Source organism: Doryrhamphus excisus, linkage group LG16 (genome assembly GCF_037039965.1).
Source record: "Doryrhamphus excisus strain RoL-2023G ecotype Guam linkage group LG16, RoL_Dexc_Guam_v1.1, whole genome shotgun sequence".
Taxonomy (NCBI): domain Eukaryota; kingdom Metazoa; phylum Chordata; class Actinopteri; order Syngnathiformes; family Syngnathidae; genus Doryrhamphus; species Doryrhamphus excisus.
Window position 1 is genome coordinate 6,605,477 of NC_136372.1, and position 17,373 is coordinate 6,622,849.

General features: G+C 41.5%; 2 protein-coding genes across 2 annotated transcripts in view; one reads left to right on the forward strand and one right to left on the reverse strand.

The window, feature by feature from the left end:
- The window catches only part of tbcd (tubulin folding cofactor D), a 36,888-nt gene that overhangs the window by 1,637 nt on the left and 17,878 nt on the right, over positions 1-17,373 (forward strand). The window contains exons 4-14 of the mRNA XM_058049828.2: positions 1,620-1,721; positions 1,792-1,938; positions 2,118-2,173; positions 3,329-3,461; positions 3,829-3,874; positions 4,421-4,553; positions 6,767-6,897; positions 6,977-7,037; positions 7,110-7,184; positions 7,267-7,361; positions 16,815-16,971. Of these exons, the coding sequence (XP_057905811.2) occupies positions 1,620-1,721; positions 1,792-1,938; positions 2,118-2,173; positions 3,329-3,461; positions 3,829-3,874; positions 4,421-4,553; positions 6,767-6,897; positions 6,977-7,037; positions 7,110-7,184; positions 7,267-7,361; positions 16,815-16,971 (1,136 nt within the window). The remainder of the gene's footprint in view (positions 1-1,619; positions 1,722-1,791; positions 1,939-2,117; positions 2,174-3,328; positions 3,462-3,828; positions 3,875-4,420; positions 4,554-6,766; positions 6,898-6,976; positions 7,038-7,109; positions 7,185-7,266; positions 7,362-16,814; positions 16,972-17,373) is intronic.
- On the reverse strand, positions 7,431-13,707 carry znf750 (zinc finger protein 750). The gene is made up of 3 exons (XM_058049830.2): positions 13,604-13,707; positions 9,772-10,968; positions 7,431-8,810 (listed from the first exon to the last, which is right to left on the reverse strand). The coding sequence occupies exons 2-3, from the start codon at positions 10,953-10,955 to the stop codon at positions 8,270-8,272; spliced, it is 1,725 nt and encodes a 574-aa protein (XP_057905813.2). The 5' UTR covers positions 10,956-10,968; positions 13,604-13,707; the 3' UTR covers positions 7,431-8,269.

Sequence of the window (17,373 nt, forward strand, 5' to 3'; positions counted from 1 at the left end):
TCTTCAATGCTCTGACAGAGGGAAGGAGGTTGTTCCCCAAAATCTCACAATACACGGCCCCAGTCATCCTCTCTTTAATGCAGTGCACTCGTCCTGTCCCATGTGCAGAAAAACACACCCAAAGCATGATGCTACCACCCCCATGCTTCACAGTAGGGATGGTGTTCTTCGGATTGTACTCTTCATTCTTCTTCCTCCAAACACGCTTATTGGAATTATGACCAAAAAGTTCTATATTGGTCTCATCTGACCATAAAACTTTCTCCCATGACTCCTCTGTATCATCCAAATGGTCATATGCAAACTTAAGACGGGCCTTGACATGTGCTGGTTTAAGCAGGGGAACCTTTCGTGCCATGCATGATTTCACATCATGACGTCTTAGTGTATTACCTACAGTAACCTTGGAAACGGTGGTCCCAGCTCTTTTCAGGTCATTGACCAAGTCCTGTCGTGTAGTTCTGGGCTGATTCCTCACCTTTCTTAGAATCATTGAGACCCCACGAGGTGATATCTTGCATGGGGCTCCACTCCGATTGAGATTGACCGTCATGTTTAGCTTCTTCCATTTTCTAATGATAGCTCCAACAGTGGACCTTTTTTCACCAAGCTGCTTGGTAATTGCTCCGTAGCCCTTTCCAGCCTTGTGGAGGTGTACAATTTTGTCTCTGGTGTCTTTGGACAGCTCTTTGGTCTTCGCCATGTTACAAGTTAAAGTCTTACTGATTGTATGGGGTGGACAGGTGTCTTTATGCAGCTAACGACCTCAAACAGGTGCATCTGATTCAGGATGATACATGGAGTGCAGGTGGACTTCTAATGGGCAGACTAACAGGTCTTTCAGGGTCAGAATTCTAGATGATACACAGGTGTTCAAATACTTATTTGCAGCTGTATCACAAGAATAAATTGTTAAAAAATCATGCATTGTGATTTCTGGATTTTTCTTTTCAGTTTATCTCTCTCACAGTGGACATGCACCTACGATGAAAATTTCAGACCCCTCCATGATTTCTAAGTGGGAGAAATAGCAAAATAGCAGGGTGTTCAAATACTTATTTTCTTCACTGTATATATATATACACTGTAACGTTGCACTTGTCCTATGTAATAGATGCCATTTATCATAACAACATTATTAAAAGTGAAGTTTTCCTTTAAGGAGTGGGAGGGAGGACACAAATGTAAACAACAGCATGGTTATGTGAGCAACATAACCATTTGTATGTATGTAGCTTTATTGCTAATGTTTGCCTTGACAAAGTGTGTGGCTGCAAGAGGTGCTATGTCAAAATGGAAAACTCTTTATATATATATACACTGTAACATTGCACTTGTCCTATGTAATAGATGCCATTTATCATAACAACATTATTAAAAGTGCAGTTTTCCTTTAAGGAGTGGGAGGGAGGACACAAATGTTAACAGCATGGTTATGTGAGCAACAGTGTTAACAGCAATTTCATGTTGAGTTAGCCTTTCTGCCAATCTGGTTCCAGGATTTATTTTAAGATGTGTAGCGAAGCCTGTTTTAAAGCAAAGCTGGTCTCTATGAAGTAGTAGGCTGATCTTTCATGGTGCCATGCTGTCAATTTTCATTTATATGTGTCTCTGCCCAGGTGCGAGGTTATAAAATCTTCATGCGACGTTTCCCTCATGAAGTCGCTGACATCCAGCCGGTTCTGGATTTGCTCTCCAGCCAGGACCCGACAGACACGGAGGTTCAATCAACACTAGACAAGTTTTGTTTTCCTGGTCATCAGATGCTAGATAAGATTGTTTTGATTCTAGACATGGGAGACACGATACATGCTGTTGCTGTGGCTGTCCATGACGTGCCTCACGCCCTTTGACCTTTCTCGTCTGGATGGGCATTTGGAGTCTGAATGTGGTCAAGCCAGAGTGGCCATCATGGACCGTATTCTGGCGATTGCAAAGGCAAGTAGAACTGATGGATAACAAATAGAGGTCTCAAGTCATAGGAAAGTCCTGTATCCTGTACTGCTATAATACATCTGGTCTACACTTTATTTGTCACTTGTCATTACCTTTTATGATATGTAGTATGTAATTATTTTTGTGACAGTTGATTCAACAGTAGCTTTTTGTCCTTGCAGTCGTATCTTGCTGTCAGAGATAGTTCCAGGGATGCTGCATCTGTGTTGGTATCCAAGTAAGTCACAGTCCTGTTAACAAATCACATTCATTCAATGTAAGACCCACTCTCAACAGGCCCATTCTACACCCTGGCTTTTTAATGCATGATAAAATAAAATAAAATAAGATAAAATAAAATAATAGTCTTGACTTCTTCCCACTCCCTTTCGAACATCTGTATATTTATATATGCATAGGTATTTTTATTTGTATTGATTTTGGTTGGGTTGTTGTGCTTTGGATGTTTTTCATGTTCGAAAGACGAAAAAAAAGAAAAAGTCCAGGTTCAGAGGTGGCCACACTCTTTCAGCCTACAAGCTACATTTAAATGACCAAGTCCCAAAGATCTACTCCTTACTAGAAACATCGAGAATATATATTTATATATATATTAGTATTTATGTACATTCTACATGTAGGGGTGCATACACTTTTTCAGCATGCAAGTAACAAGTAAAAAAAAAATACACCAATAAATGAAAAAGTATAGGAACTGTATAGAACTACTGTATTTCAACTGCACCGTGTGGCCACTAGAGGGCAGGATTGTGCTGGAAATGACTTAACTTTCTCTATGACAGGGGTCTCAAACTCAATTTACTTGGGGGCCACTGGAGCTAGGGTCTGGGTGAGACTGGGCCACATCAGGTTTTCCCCCCAAAAAAACGCATTTATTAAAAACAAAAATATACAAACTTTTTCAGTGCTTTGGTTCCGATTTTCTACAATAAAAGCGCTGATAAAACATTCCACTGTTCTCAAATATCTTAATTTTTATTTTTCTGCACAAAATAAACAAATCAAGAATAAAGAAAATCAATCAATCAAGTCAAGTCAAGTTTATTTATATAGCCCTTAATCACAAAAGAGCCTCAAAGGGCTTAACAAGCAGGCAACAGTAGATGATAGACAATAGACGACAAACAAATCAGTAATAAATAAATAAACATAAACAGCAAATAATAAAAACTTAAGAAACCACATATAGTTGGTGGGTAGACAAATTACTTTTTTCAGATTAAAATTAACAAAGCATTATTAGAGCCCCGTAGACATGACAAAACACGCCTCAAACTAGTGTCCTGTGGGCCACATCTGGCCCGCGGGCTGCGTGTTTGAGACCCCTACTCTATGACATTTCTAGTAGCTCATGTTCAAATGTCCTCTTCAGGTTCATGACACGCCCTGATGTGCAAAAGAAGTGCCTTGGAGACTTTTTGGACTGGAGCCTTCGCACTATATCCCAAACAAATGACCAGTCAGTGCACTCCATTATGTTGCTGGATGGATCTCTTCAGGCCCTGGTAAACATACATTCAGGTCACATGTGATTTTGTGTATACAATATGCGTCCGTATTTTAAGACGGTAGTTAATGATGTAACCAATGACCTCGTGCAAGGTCATTTGTGGTTGAATTTAATTGAAGCCTCATAATACGTATGCTGTACAATGTATGTCACATGACTTAGTGTTAATTAAAGTGATGCTTCAAGCATGTAAGTGTATTTACAGCACTGTGGCATAATGCGGTAAACTTGAATAACGTGTTCCTATAACGTCTCCCCCTTGTTGTGAAGCAGCGCTTAAGGCGTTCAAAACTGAGGCCTGCCCTTAAAAACAATGTGTTTTTGTATTTGTGTGTTTCTTCATCTTGTTTATCTTCCAACAGGCCACGCTTTTTAAACACGGCAAGCGTGATGACCTCTTACAGCACGGTAGGTTCCCCCCTTCGGAGTTTGGACACCGTCGATGTCGACATAAAATAATGAAGGCGTGATTAAAGTGTGACATTCAGCTGTAATTTAAAAGGTGTTACCAAATATGACATTTGTTTTATGAGAAGTACATCCATTTCCTGGGGCTTATAAGTTTCTAGTGTCAATAGATTATTTTAATACTTAAAGGGTATTATCCAAAAACTCCTCAGGCAGTTTCCACCAAACCGTCACAATTATGACGTGAATCATGACAGGATTTTTTTTATTTTTATTTTTTACCACACAGTTTGGTGCTGATGCAACTTAAAATGCCTCGGCGAGGATCTGTGCCATTGTAGTTTAAGAATGTGTTGCGTTCTTAGTTGTTGTTGCTTTTGCCTGTGGTAACAAAGATTTGTGAATACAAATACAGTAATAGTCGCTATTTGCATGCAGACAGGTTATGTGTCCTTCCTGTTCACGGAAATGTGCTTTTACCTAAATAAGGGATTCTAGTAGTTTTTTTTTCCCAAACTGATTGCTGTTTTCATCCTTGCTCCACAGCTCCGACCGTCTTGCAGTGTCTGGAACAGAAACATCTGTCAGAGAGCAGCGAGGCCACGCTGAGGAAGCTCAACGTCAAACTGATCCAGAGACTTGGCCTCACTTATTTGAAGCCTCGTTTGGCACCTTGGAGGTCAGACACAAACCTGATAATAAAGTATCTGCTAATTAGCTCTAACATAATACACTTTGGCTGCATGGCGGTCGAGTGGTTAGCGTGCAGACCGCACAGCTACGAGACCAGGGTTCAATTCCACCCTCGTCCATCTCTGTGTGGAGTTTGCATGTTCTCCCCGTGCATGCGTGGGTTTTCTCCGGGTACTCCGGTTTCCTCCCACATTCCAAAAACATGCTAGGTTAATTGGCGACTCCAAATTGTCCATAGGTATGAATGTGAGTGTGAATGGTTGTTTGTCTATATGTGCCCTGTGATTGGCTGGCGACCAGTCCAGGGTGTACCCTACCTCTTGCCCGAAGACAGCTGGGATAGGTTCCAGCGCCCCGGCAACCCTCTTTTTGTGGATAAGCGGTAGAAAATGAATATTTAAGAATTATTAGAGCCTTCTAGACATGAAATAACACCAGTATATTGAATTTTAAACTCTTATTACTCACATTTGTAAACAAAAGGAAATAAAACCTTTTAGGGGCTGCACGGTGTGTGAGTGGTTAGCACTCAGGCTTCACAAATTGGAGACCTGTGCATGTGTGGGTTTTCTCCGGGTACTCCGGTTTCCTCCCACATTCCAAAAACATGCTAGGTTAATTGGCGACTCCAAATTGTCCATATGTATGAATGTGAGTGTGAATGGTTGTTTGTCTATATGTGCCCTGTGATTGGCTGGCGACCCCGCCTCTTGCCCGAAGACAGCTGGGATAGGTTCCAGCACCCCGGCAACCCTCTTTTTGTGGATAAGCGGTAGAAAATGAATGAATATTTAAGCATTATTAGAGCCATGAAACTAGACATGAAATAACACCCCTATATTGAATTTTAAACTCTTATTACTCACATTTGTAAACAAAAGGAAATAAAACCTTTTAGGGGCTGCACGGTGTGCGAGTGGTTAACACACAGGCTTCACAAATTGGAGACCCGAGTTCAATTCCACCCTCGGCCATCTCTGTGTGGAGTTTGCATGTTCTCCCCGTGCATGCATGGGTATGAATGTGAGTGTGAATGGTTGTTTGTCTATATGTGCCCTGTGATTGGCTGGCGACCAGTCCAGGGTGTACCCCGCCTCTCGCCTGCAAACAGCTAGGATAGGCTCCAGCACCCCCGCAACCCTCGTGAGGATAAGCAGTAGAAAATGAATGAATGAATGAATATTACTATTGATAGTATTAGTCACAATTATGGTGAAAGGTTATTATTGGTAGCAATAGTATTAAATATATTTGTAAAATGATTGGTCACTTGTTTAGATTTACATTATATATTGTTGTATATAAACCAAAATATAATTAAATATGACATTTGTTATGGTTGTTACATACAATATCGATATTGTAGCATTGCTGGGAGTTCTTCTCGCTTCCCAGCACTGCTTTGTAAATGTTTTATAATTACGTGAATGCCCTTAAAGGGCTATCCGCCGAATTTTATTGTGTGAATTCCCAGAATTTGCCCATAAGATCGCCACTATAGTTTTAATTCTTATTCGACATGAAAGTCAAACATTGACACTAAAAGTACCAATGTTATGAGAAAAAAAGTGTCCTTAGTTATTCTTATGCTGATCACCGACACTAGGGGGGATATTTGAAGACAGCTGGGATAGGCTCCAGCACCCCCTGCAACCCTCATGAGGATTCATTCATTCATTTTCTACCGCTTCTTCCTCACGAGGGTCGTGGGGGGGTGCTGGAGCCTATCCCAGCTGTCTTCGGGCGAGAGGCGGGGTACACCCTGGACTGGTCGCCAGCCAATCACAGGGCACATATAGACAAACAACCATTCACACTCACATTCATACCTATGGACAATTTGGAGTGGCCAATTAACCTAGCATGTTTTTGGAATGTGGGAGGAAACCGGAGTACCCGGAGAAAACCCACGCATGCACGGGGAGAACATGCAAACTCCACACAGAGATGGCCAAGGGTGGAATTGAACCCTGGTCTCCTATTTGTGAAGCCTGTGCGCTAACCACTCGCACACCGTGCAGCCCCTAAAAGGTTTTATTTCCTTTTGTTTACAAATGTGAGTAATAAGAGTTTAAAATTTAACATAGGGGTGTTATTTCATGTCTAGAAGGCTCTAATAATGCCGCTGTGCCGGCCCTCGTGAGGATAAGCGGTAGAAAATGAATAAATTAATGAATAATACACTTTTTTCTCCTCCAGGTACCAGAGAGGAAGCAGATCCATAACTTCCACTCTTTTGACCAACACTCACTCAGCAGAGCCTGGAGCCGTTAAAGGGACACAAGCGGAGGAGGATTATGATATACCAGAAGAGTTAGAGACCGTTATTGGTGAGGTTCAAAACAACACGTTTGGTTCAAGTTCCACTGCCTCTGTAGATAAACTAATGTGTTCTTGAATGTGTTTTAGAGCATCTGCTGGTGGGACTTAAGGATAAGGAAACAATAGTGCGTTGGTCTGCAGCAAAAGGGTAACATTCAAACCTTCTTGCTACTTTTTGGTGTTGCATTTCCCGAATGTTGTGTGTTTTTAACCCCTGAAGTGTAGGGAGGGTTACCGGAAGGCTTCCAAAGGAGCTGGCAGATGAGGTGGTCGCATCAGTGTTGGACTGCTTCAGGTACTGTACACATGTACGTACGTATTTAATACGTTTCCTTTAGCTGTTATTTTTCAACCCAGCGTGGGGGTTCATGTTAAAGCTTTCAGGAAACTGACAACACTTGGCATGGAGGCTGTCTGGCTCTGGCGGAACTTGGACGGAGGGGCCTACTGCTGCCCTCCAGATTGACAGATGGTAGGTGGCCATGACTTATGTGCATATAGATCATTATTTTTTTTAAATATTTCTTTATTCCGCTTTTCTTCAAGTGGACTTCATAAAAAGTGAACGTAAACAGTCCTCATCACCTTTTCCAATTAATACATCAGTCAACAGGTACACCTGCACAAGACTTTTAGCAAAATTTTAGCTTTTTTTTTTAGCATTTTAGCAAAATTCCGCCCTTGCAAAGATAATACTGTACATGGAACCTTTTTTTTCCTCCTAGAAAAAAAGTGTAAAAAAGATGAGGTCTACAGATTTATTCAAACCAACATATAGCGCCAAGAGAGTCAGAGCTTTTCTTCCTGCCGCTCACACAGTGACATAAAGAAAGGTGACACAGTGATGTAATTTGTAAGACAATGAAACAAAAGTTAAGCAGCTGAGAAACATGATTAATAAAACAGGTTAAAATGGAATTTAATTTCACTTTCAGATTCATTTATTTTAAAAACTTTTATTTTATTTTTCCATAATCGGCTTTTAAAAGGAAGGGGTCTGCTTATATTCAAGTCCATACGATAATGTTCATATTATTATACATACATTATACAGTATTATTATTTTACACAGTATTTTTGTCACCTCATATGGACAAATAAGGTAACCATAATAATAGAAACACTGCAAATTACAACAACAAGCGTAAACATGTAGTACTCATATTATGCAGGTGTACCTGATGTTGTGTCCTGTGTGTTTGTGTACATAAAAGCATATTTACAAACTGTACCATACAGACAGTGCTATATGTTTTCCTGGTGGTTTATTTGCAGTATTGCAGTCTTTCAGTGCTTCAGTAATGATGTTCAATAGGCTGATTAGAATTAAGTTGGGTTTTTTTTTTTAGAATTTATACAAAATAATATTATACAGTATGTTTAACAACAGCGAGGCCTCCTTCTTGTATTCCGCGTTGCCGCCTTTGCTCTCTTGTTTGGTTTATTTTGGTTTGGTTTTGCTTGGTTTGATCGTTTCACACCTGTCACGGTAGCCCTGGTCCTGCGCTTCGTCTCTTCTGGTGCGTGAGGACCTCCATTTTCTGTGGAATCCTCCTTGAGTCCCTCGGCAGGCTCAAAGTCACCCGAAGTAGCAGCCGTGCTAGCTATGGAGAGCTGACAGAGTGCGAGCGCCGCTGTCTGCCTCTGGTTGAACGTTTCTTCATCCGTGCTGAGCTGATGATCATCCGATGGGCTTGCATGAGAAGAGCGAAGGCTGAGGTTCAGGGGCAGCTCTAGTCCCGTTGGCTCGTCTATGTCAGAGCCGCTCTCTCTGTGCTCGGATGTAACTCTGTCTTTGTTCTGGGTTCTCGTTGAGAGGTTTAGTGGCGCCGGATCTCCTTTGTTGTCCTCATCTTCCTGTTCGGATGTAGTTTCAGGACATGACACAGACACGGCGGAGTATCTGCTGTTGTCAGCTGATCTGTAAAAGAGATCAAGTGACCACATGAATTAAAGTGATCATGTTTATACTAAAGTTGCAGTTTGCTGGCGACCATAATTACACTTTTGACAAAGGCTTCAGGCTAAATCTGTTATTTTGTTTTTGTTTTTTTTACATTTTGCTTAATTTTAGTGAATAATTCATGAAGAAATAATTGGCACAGACTTGAGGGTAGGTATCTACAGGTGATGGGTGTTCCTAAACTTTTTACACCAAGCACCACCTCAAAAATGATTGTGCCTTTACGATTTAGCTTTAAACTTGCAGCTTGTACGTCAGATGAGTTTAGCAAATTTTTAATTTGAATTCAATTTTAGCAAATATTTGTTGTCTTGTTTATTAAAATTAAAATTAAAATTAAAATTAAAATTTGGGATACCCTCACAGACCTAAATAAAAACAACATAAAATGTAAAAACTATCCCAAATGTGTATGAAATAATAATAATACATTTTGAGTTAAATTAAATTAAATTATAAAATGTATAAAATGTATTATTATTTATTAAAATTTAAATTAAATTAATTTATAACATGTATTATTATTATTTCATACACATTTGGGATAGTTTTTACATTTTATGTTGTTTTTATTTTTGGAAAATTCCTGGAATTAAAATTAAAATTTTAATTTTAATTTGGGATCCCCTGACAGACCTAAATAAAAACAACATAAAATGTAAAAACTCTTCCAAATGTTTATGAAATAATAATAATAATAATAAATTTTATGAATTAAATTAAATTAAATTAAAAATGTTATTATTATTATTATTTCATACACATTTGGGATAGTTTTTACATTGTATGTTGTTTTTATTTTTGGAAAATTGCTGGAAACCGGAGTGCAGTACTTGGCTGCAACCAGCAGAGGCACTGTGGATTTGCCGAAAGCCATGTTGATGATAACAAAGATACACAACGGCGGCAATCCTCTTACCCTCCATCCACAAGCAGAGTTCCTAACTGCAGCAAGCTCTCCGCCGTATCCTTCCGCCTGGCGTCAGTCTGCTTCTGCTGAACAGCTGACGATGGCAGCCGCTCGTCCAAGTTGGTGTCATGTGCCGCCTCCCCGCCATCAATCGGGGTGACCTGTGCATGACTAGGTCTGTCAGGGGATCCCAAAGCCGAACATCCCTCCTTCGGGCTCAGTCTGGTTGCCTTGTCTCCACTTTGTCTGTGTCCCAGCTGTTCTTCTTCGGCGGTGTTGAAATGACTGGGATGGGATTGCATGTATAAGTTGTAATCTTTAGAACCGACGGTTGGTCTATACCAGTCCATAGGAAGATATCTTGATGCCGTGATGGGCATGGAGATCTCATGGGGTCTGTACAGGCTATAATGATAGGGGTGGATTGGGTGGCAGTATCTGTACGGGTAAGGTGGGAAGAGTGAAGCAGGAGGTGGCGGAGTGATGGCGTGTGGTACCACTGGCCTTTGGGAAACTGGAACCTCTACCCGGAAAGAAGAATTTGCCTCATTTGCATTTTGGGTTCCAGGGTGGTAGTATGGCAAGGAGAAAGGCCGGTCAGGCAAAAGATAAGGAGAGTATTCGGAACCCATGGGAGTTGGGAATGGCTTAAAAGTCCATGGGAATGGTGGGCAACTGAAATGAGGAATTTGTGGACGGTCTGACTGCTGCACGGATGTCTTGAAGGCTTCATCATGGTTGGGCGTGACCAGAGAGAAGGCAGATGGCCGTGGAATAGACTTGGTGTCATTGCTGTCCTGGTTGTCCCCTACGGGAACATCTTCTTCCCTTTTCTCTCCGTCATGGATAGGACTTTGGCACTCAACATCGACTTCTTCCGGTGCATCACTAACCTCACCTTTGTTTTCCTGTTTCCTCTGACTGATGGATGGAACTCCTGGCGAGACTGGACCCTCCTCAGGCTTTACTGGGACGGTCTTTGCCGGTGCCTTGACCTGTCGGGTTGTCAGACTATTTTTCTGTGACATCAGGGAGATGGAGTTCTTACACAGGTTGTACTTCATATGGTTAAAGAGGTGGGACTTCTCGTTGCAAGTGAAAGGACACTGGAAACACTGGTACTTGAATGGCTTCCCTAGCGGTCGCGGAATGTAGTGAGGCCTTTTTGGCTTGCGTTCCTGGGCAGTGTCCATCTCCAGATTATCTCTATAACAAAGACATTGAACACATGATTTACATAAAATCTCCACCCACATTCACGGCAATATAGGACATACTATGGTAAGGTAATATGTTAATTAAATGCAAAAAATTATGCAATACGTCATTGGTCGTTGATGCCTCTGCAAGCACAAAATTCTGAAAAACTGTAATACCCGAACCAGTAGTTAAGGAAGACGTAGTCAACAATGCAGTTCCTTTTGTGTTATGAATGACACCCTTATTTTGTTTTCACAATTAGTGCTGAAAACCTCTGTGTTTATTGTGTTACGAATGTCTGTTGACGTCCTTATTTCAGTCCGAATTTGCACAACATCCTTGTCGGCATTGTAAAACACCCTCATACAGCCCTAGTAGCACACACAGCATGCTCTGCTAAACTACGCTAACCCCGCTAGCTTCCATTCACGCTTCGTAAGAGAGGTGTTTTGCACATTTTTGCCATTCAATGGCAATGGAAGCCATTCAATTGGAATATTTTGGTCCATGTAAACGTAGCTAATTACCCACGCTAACATTTCTTCTCTTCACAATAACCATGTTTCACAATAGCCAAATATTCCAATTCCATTCGGGTTATTTGCTCAAACAGAAAGAATGTAACTTTTGTATACACCTCATTCCGAAAGAAAAGTGCCAATCCGAATGAATACATAATCGGATTCACAGGGGTGGAATATTCCTTTCCCCAATCCGATTGAGGTATCTTGTACCCACTCAATCGGAAAGTTGTCAGGGTGCGGAAAGTTTGTTTTTTATACAAACTTTTAAAAAAAGTGTAGCAACTGTCCCAACAACCGTGGTAATCACACTCTCGTCCGCCATCTTTGATGAATCACGTGATGTTGTTTACGTTTTACTGTGCATGCCCCATTGACTATTCCTTTTGATTATAGCGGTGCATGTAGACAGGAGATTGGAATATTCCTTTCCATGTATACACTGTTTTCTGGTACGTCATTCGGAAACATTCCATTCGGAATCATGTAAACGTGGCTAATGACAACATTTCATTTACAATATGCCAGTTTCTGTAAGATTCCGTGTTTAACGGTATATTCCATTGGCCAATGGAAACCTGATCAGGATAAGCGGCATAGAAAATGAACAGATGGATGTATGTTCACAATTGCATTAACACAGAAATCATAGTGCTCTACATATGACTATAGAGTGACTAATTTTTCAACATAACTCGTTGTGGTGTCCCCTATAGATTGTGGTTAAAATTATCATTGATGACCAATTAGTTCCCGTGCCCCTGCAAAATTTTGCTAAATAGCGGCCACCCAAAGCAGCATACAAGTTCAAGCGGCAAGCAAATGAACTTGCAACTCGCTAACGTCCCAGCTCAACCTAAATAGAATCCTCATTACCAATAGCAAACAGGCGTGGTTGTATCTCCCTCAAACAAGAGTAAAGGAAAAGCATGTCACTTCAATAATATATAAGACAAGACAGGTTCTTTGATGATAATTAGAGGTAAATTTATAAAAACTTGCATGCAAGGAGGCAAACTGAACATTTACAGACTGTGATGTCATATATAGGGTGTACAGTACAGAGAGATTAAAGCTATTTATTACACATGGAAGGTGCTAATAAGAAATATAATTCTAAATAGTTTTCTAACAGTGACTAAAGCACAATCAAGAGTCCAAACTCTTATGCAGAAGCGTGGCATTACTATCTGCAAATGCTGATATGATGGTTTCCCCTGGTTATATATTTTTGCAAGTAGTCGTGTTGAATGAAAGACCAAAACACATCGGGACAATATTTGTTTTTGCAAATACTAGTGCAAAATCTCTAGCTGCCCAAAAACACTGCACCCTGAGGCTAATGTATTTTTACAACTGATCCTGCAAACTGGTCGGATACCAAACAGGACAGGGATGAATATGCAAAACCTATGCAAACAAGTATGCATACTGTAGCTTTACATAGGTGCACTCTGTTTTCTTGCGGTTTAGGTTAATTAGCGGCCGCTTAAAGCGTCTCCACCTGTACCCACTTATTGTTCACCTGCAAACCAATTCAGTTTAGATATCACTCATCCCAGCGGCCGCTAAGTCACTGCTGTTGGTTTGACTCACTAACACAGACGTGCGGAGGGCGTGCTGTAACTTGCTACTTTCCCCAAACTCACTTTTGCCCGTGTGGGAACCGGGAGCCACCTGCTTCCCATGACTACACCTGCGGGATGCACCAATGAGCTCACCTGGCGCTGGCTAAAAACAATTCGAGGAAAAGCTGCATTACGCGTTACAAAAGTGTACAAATAAGCGTGTCACCTTGTCCTGTAGAAATGAAACATCACCTAAAAAGTGGCGCATTGTGCCTCACGGAGAAACCTGCTTGTCATGAGCTGTCGCAAGAAGTTGTCCCTCAAGTTTCTGCCACTCCCTCACTAAGAACTCCAATTAGCTGTAAAATTGTTTTTTTAATGTTAAAAACACTAACTATTAAAAACGGTTTAAATTCATTTTCCGTGCTATTGAAATAGATACACATATAAATATCAGTGAGCACGATCATCACCAGCGACACACAAGCAACAAAACATTCTAAAATGTAACATAATGTGGAATTTTTTGTGAAATCTTAAAATAGCTTTTACCTGCTCTGAATGCAACTTGAGGTGGTATCAGACGAGCAGGTCCTCAGTTCCTGCTCCTATGACTTTAGAGTGTGTGTTTGTGTTTGTGTGTGTGTGTGTGTGTGGATGTCTGCGATCCACAATGTGTATTGATATTAGTTGTGTGGTGAGTTCCTCTTTCTGAGGGGTTGTCTCACTTAGTGGGTGTGGCCTCAGCCCAAACAGCAGGGCCCTCAGGCAACATCAATGTTCCTGATATTAGTCAAGCCTCAAGCCACGATTTGCATGATGCGCCGAGATGGGCTCCTTCTGTTATCCAGTCTTGTTTCGGGTCATGTGTCTTTTAGCGGATTGTAGTTTTGACGTATTGTCGCCGCAGCCGCTGAGTATTTACATGTGGAGGAAACACAAGGGTTAGAGCATCTCACAGAAGTGAGTATGCCACTTCAGCCATCCTTTTTCTATGCCACTTATCCTCACTAGAGAGCCTATCCATTACCACTATCACATCAAGCTTGGAGCTGGGATAGACTCCAGCACCCCCTGCGACCCTCATGAGAATAAGCGGTAGAAAATGAATGAATGAATGAATGAATGAACATCAAGCTTAGGTTGTCACTGCATAGCTTGTATAGCAGTATAGATTTAGTTGTCACTAAAAATGACTCAACATAATGTACATAATGTCCATTATTGTCTTGTGAAAATGTCCAAATTGTGTCAAGGTGTCAATATTTAGCATGAACACCATTGGTTTTGAGTAGTGATGTCCGATATTAGCATAAAAAATGCTAATCGGTTGATATTGGTATCAGATTAAAAAAAACAAAACGATATTAAAACACATATACAGTGCATCCGGAAAGTATTCACAGCGCTTCACTTTTTCTACATTTTGTCATGTTACAGCCTCATTCCAAATTGTATTAAATTAATCTCTTACCTCAAAATTCTACACAAAATACTCCATTATGACAATGTGAAAACGTTTTTTTTTTACTTTTTTTGAATTTATTAAAAATAGAAAACAAAAAAATCACATTTACATAAGTATTCACAGCCTTTGCCATGAAGCTCAAAATTGAGCTCAGGTGCATCTTTTTTCCACTGATCATCCTTGAGATCTTTCTACAGCTTAATTGGAGTCCACCTGCAGTAAATTCAGTTGATTGGACATGATTTGGAAATATAATAACTGTCTATATAAGGTCCCACAGTTGACTGTGCATGTCAGAGCACAAACACCAAGCATGAAGTCAAAAGAACTGTCTGTAGACCTGCGAGACAGGATTGTCTTGAGGCACAAATCTGGGGAAGGATACAGAAAAATTTCTGCTGCTTTGAAGGTCCCAATGAGCACAGTGGCCTCCATTATTCGTAAATGGAAGACGTTTGGAACCACCAGGACTCTTCCTAGAGCTGGCCGGCCTTCTAAACTGAGCGATCGGGGAAGAAGGGCCTTAGTTAGGGAGGTGACCAAGGCCCCGATGGTCACTCTGTCAGAGCTCCAGCGTTCCTCTGTGGAGAGAGGAGAGCCTTCCAGAAGGACAACCATCTCTGCAGCAATCCACCAATCAGGCCTGTATGGTAGAGTGGCCAGACGAAAGCCATCAGACCAGAGAATTTTGTTTCTCATGGTCTGAGAGTCATTCAGGTGCTTTTTGGCAAATTCCAGACGGGCTGCCATGTTCCTTTTACTAAGGAGTGGCTTTCGTCTGGCAACTCTATATTCATTTATTTTCTACCGCTTATCCTCACGAGGGTTGCGGGGGGTGCTGGAGCCTATCCCAGCAGGAAACCGGAGTACCTGGAGAAAACCCACTCATGCACGGGGAGAACATGCAAACTCCACACAGAGATGGCCGAGGGTGGGATTGAACCCAGGTCTCCTAGCTGTGAGGTCTGCGCATTAACTCGTCCGCCGTGCAGCCTGTCATTATAATATAAGGAAATTCAACTTTGTGGACCACATACTGTACAATATTGACATTATGATTATGATACGACTTGCATTGTATATTGATGAGAATGTTTGTGTGCACATTGGTTTATACTGGTCTGTTTGTATATAGGCTATTTTCTATGCCGCTTATCCTCACTGGGGTCGCGGGGATGCTGGAGCCTACCCCGGCTGTTTTTGTGTGAAAGGCAGGGTACACCCTGGACTGGTCGCCAGCCAATCACAGGGCACATATAGACAAACAACCATTCACACTCACATTCATACCTATGGACAATTTGGAGTCACCAATTAACCTAGCATGTTTTTGGAATGTGGGAGGAAACCGGAGTACCCGGAGAAAACCCACGCATGCACGGGGAGAACATGCAAACTCCACACAGAGATGGCTGAGAGTGGAATTGAACTTGGGTCTCCTAGCTGAGAGTCCTGCGTGCTAACCACTAGACCGCAGTGCAGCCTGGGCTGATACGTATGTGCCCTGTGATTGGCTTAACCATCTGCGAGATGCCTGTGTCATGACCAATGGAGAAAAAATTAGCTGTTTGAATAAAAGTAACATAAAATGTAATTTGCCGGGAGTATGAATAATTTCGGGCTAGAATTTTATGAACTTTGCAAAATATTCTAATTTATTGAGATGCAGAATTACTATCAACTGAAAATGAGTCCACATTACTCTCTAAACATCTGTCAACACATATGAGTAGCAAGAGATTGGGTCTTGCCCATAACCAGGCATGGTCTGAGGCTGCACGAGTGCTGCCAGCACTGGGTAGCTATGGTAGAAAAGCGGCAGAAAATGAATGAATGAATGAATAAATAAACGTAACTAAGATATACTTTTGATCATTATTGCTTCCATCCACCCATTTCCATTGCTGCTTATCCTCATTTAGGGTCACAAGGGTGTGCTGGAGCCTATCCCAGCTGACTTTGGGCGAGTGGCAGGGTACACCGTGGACTGGTCGCCAGCCAATCGCAGGGCATGATTTTAGCTTACTGCTAATAAAAGCCTGCAACATCCATATCTCATATTTAAAAAGTCTTGATCTTTTAAATGGTCTCTCAGTCTGAATTGAACACCTGAAATAAAATAACGTGCAAGCTAATCATATTTATTGAGATGTACCTGTGTACTATATACAAGCTGTACGTTATGTTTACTATCTATGCAATTGTCACTTGACAACGTATAGTGCTGAAATGTGGAATCAGCACTAGGTTTGTGTTACTGTGGGAATTCTATTGATTCTTTATTTTGTCTTTCAGTTGTGCCACTCATCATCAAGTCCCTGACCTATGATGAAAAGAGGGGTGCGTGCAGCATCGGCTCCAATGTCCGCGACGCCGCCTGCTACGTGTGCTGGTCCTTCGCCAGGGCGTATGATCCCAAAGAACTCAAGCCGTTTGTCAATCAAATTGCCAGGTAAGACAACTACCACACCGTTGAGTCAGTCTTTTTTCCCTAAGAGTGACTCGACGGCGATGCGTGTCCCAACGTGCGGCCCCGTGACTGTGCAGACCAGCTCTGCAGCATCAGTTTGATCCCCCTAGCGTCACGACAACGACACCCTCCCTTTGCCCTCGTCTACAGGATCGCCAGGTTTCGCCTGTTGCCGTAGGTTTCGGTCACTGCTTGGCAAAGGTGATATGACAAGCTGGTTCCTGCGCCGTTCAACCTGAAAGCGGTTCTGTGGGAACGATTTTTTTTTTTGCGAGATAACTGATTGATGTGTTTAAGCACCATGAACAAACAAACAAAGGTTGTTATCTGGAGTGCAATCAATTTATTTTCATCACTCCAGGCTAGGGCAGTTGGGAAGACCAA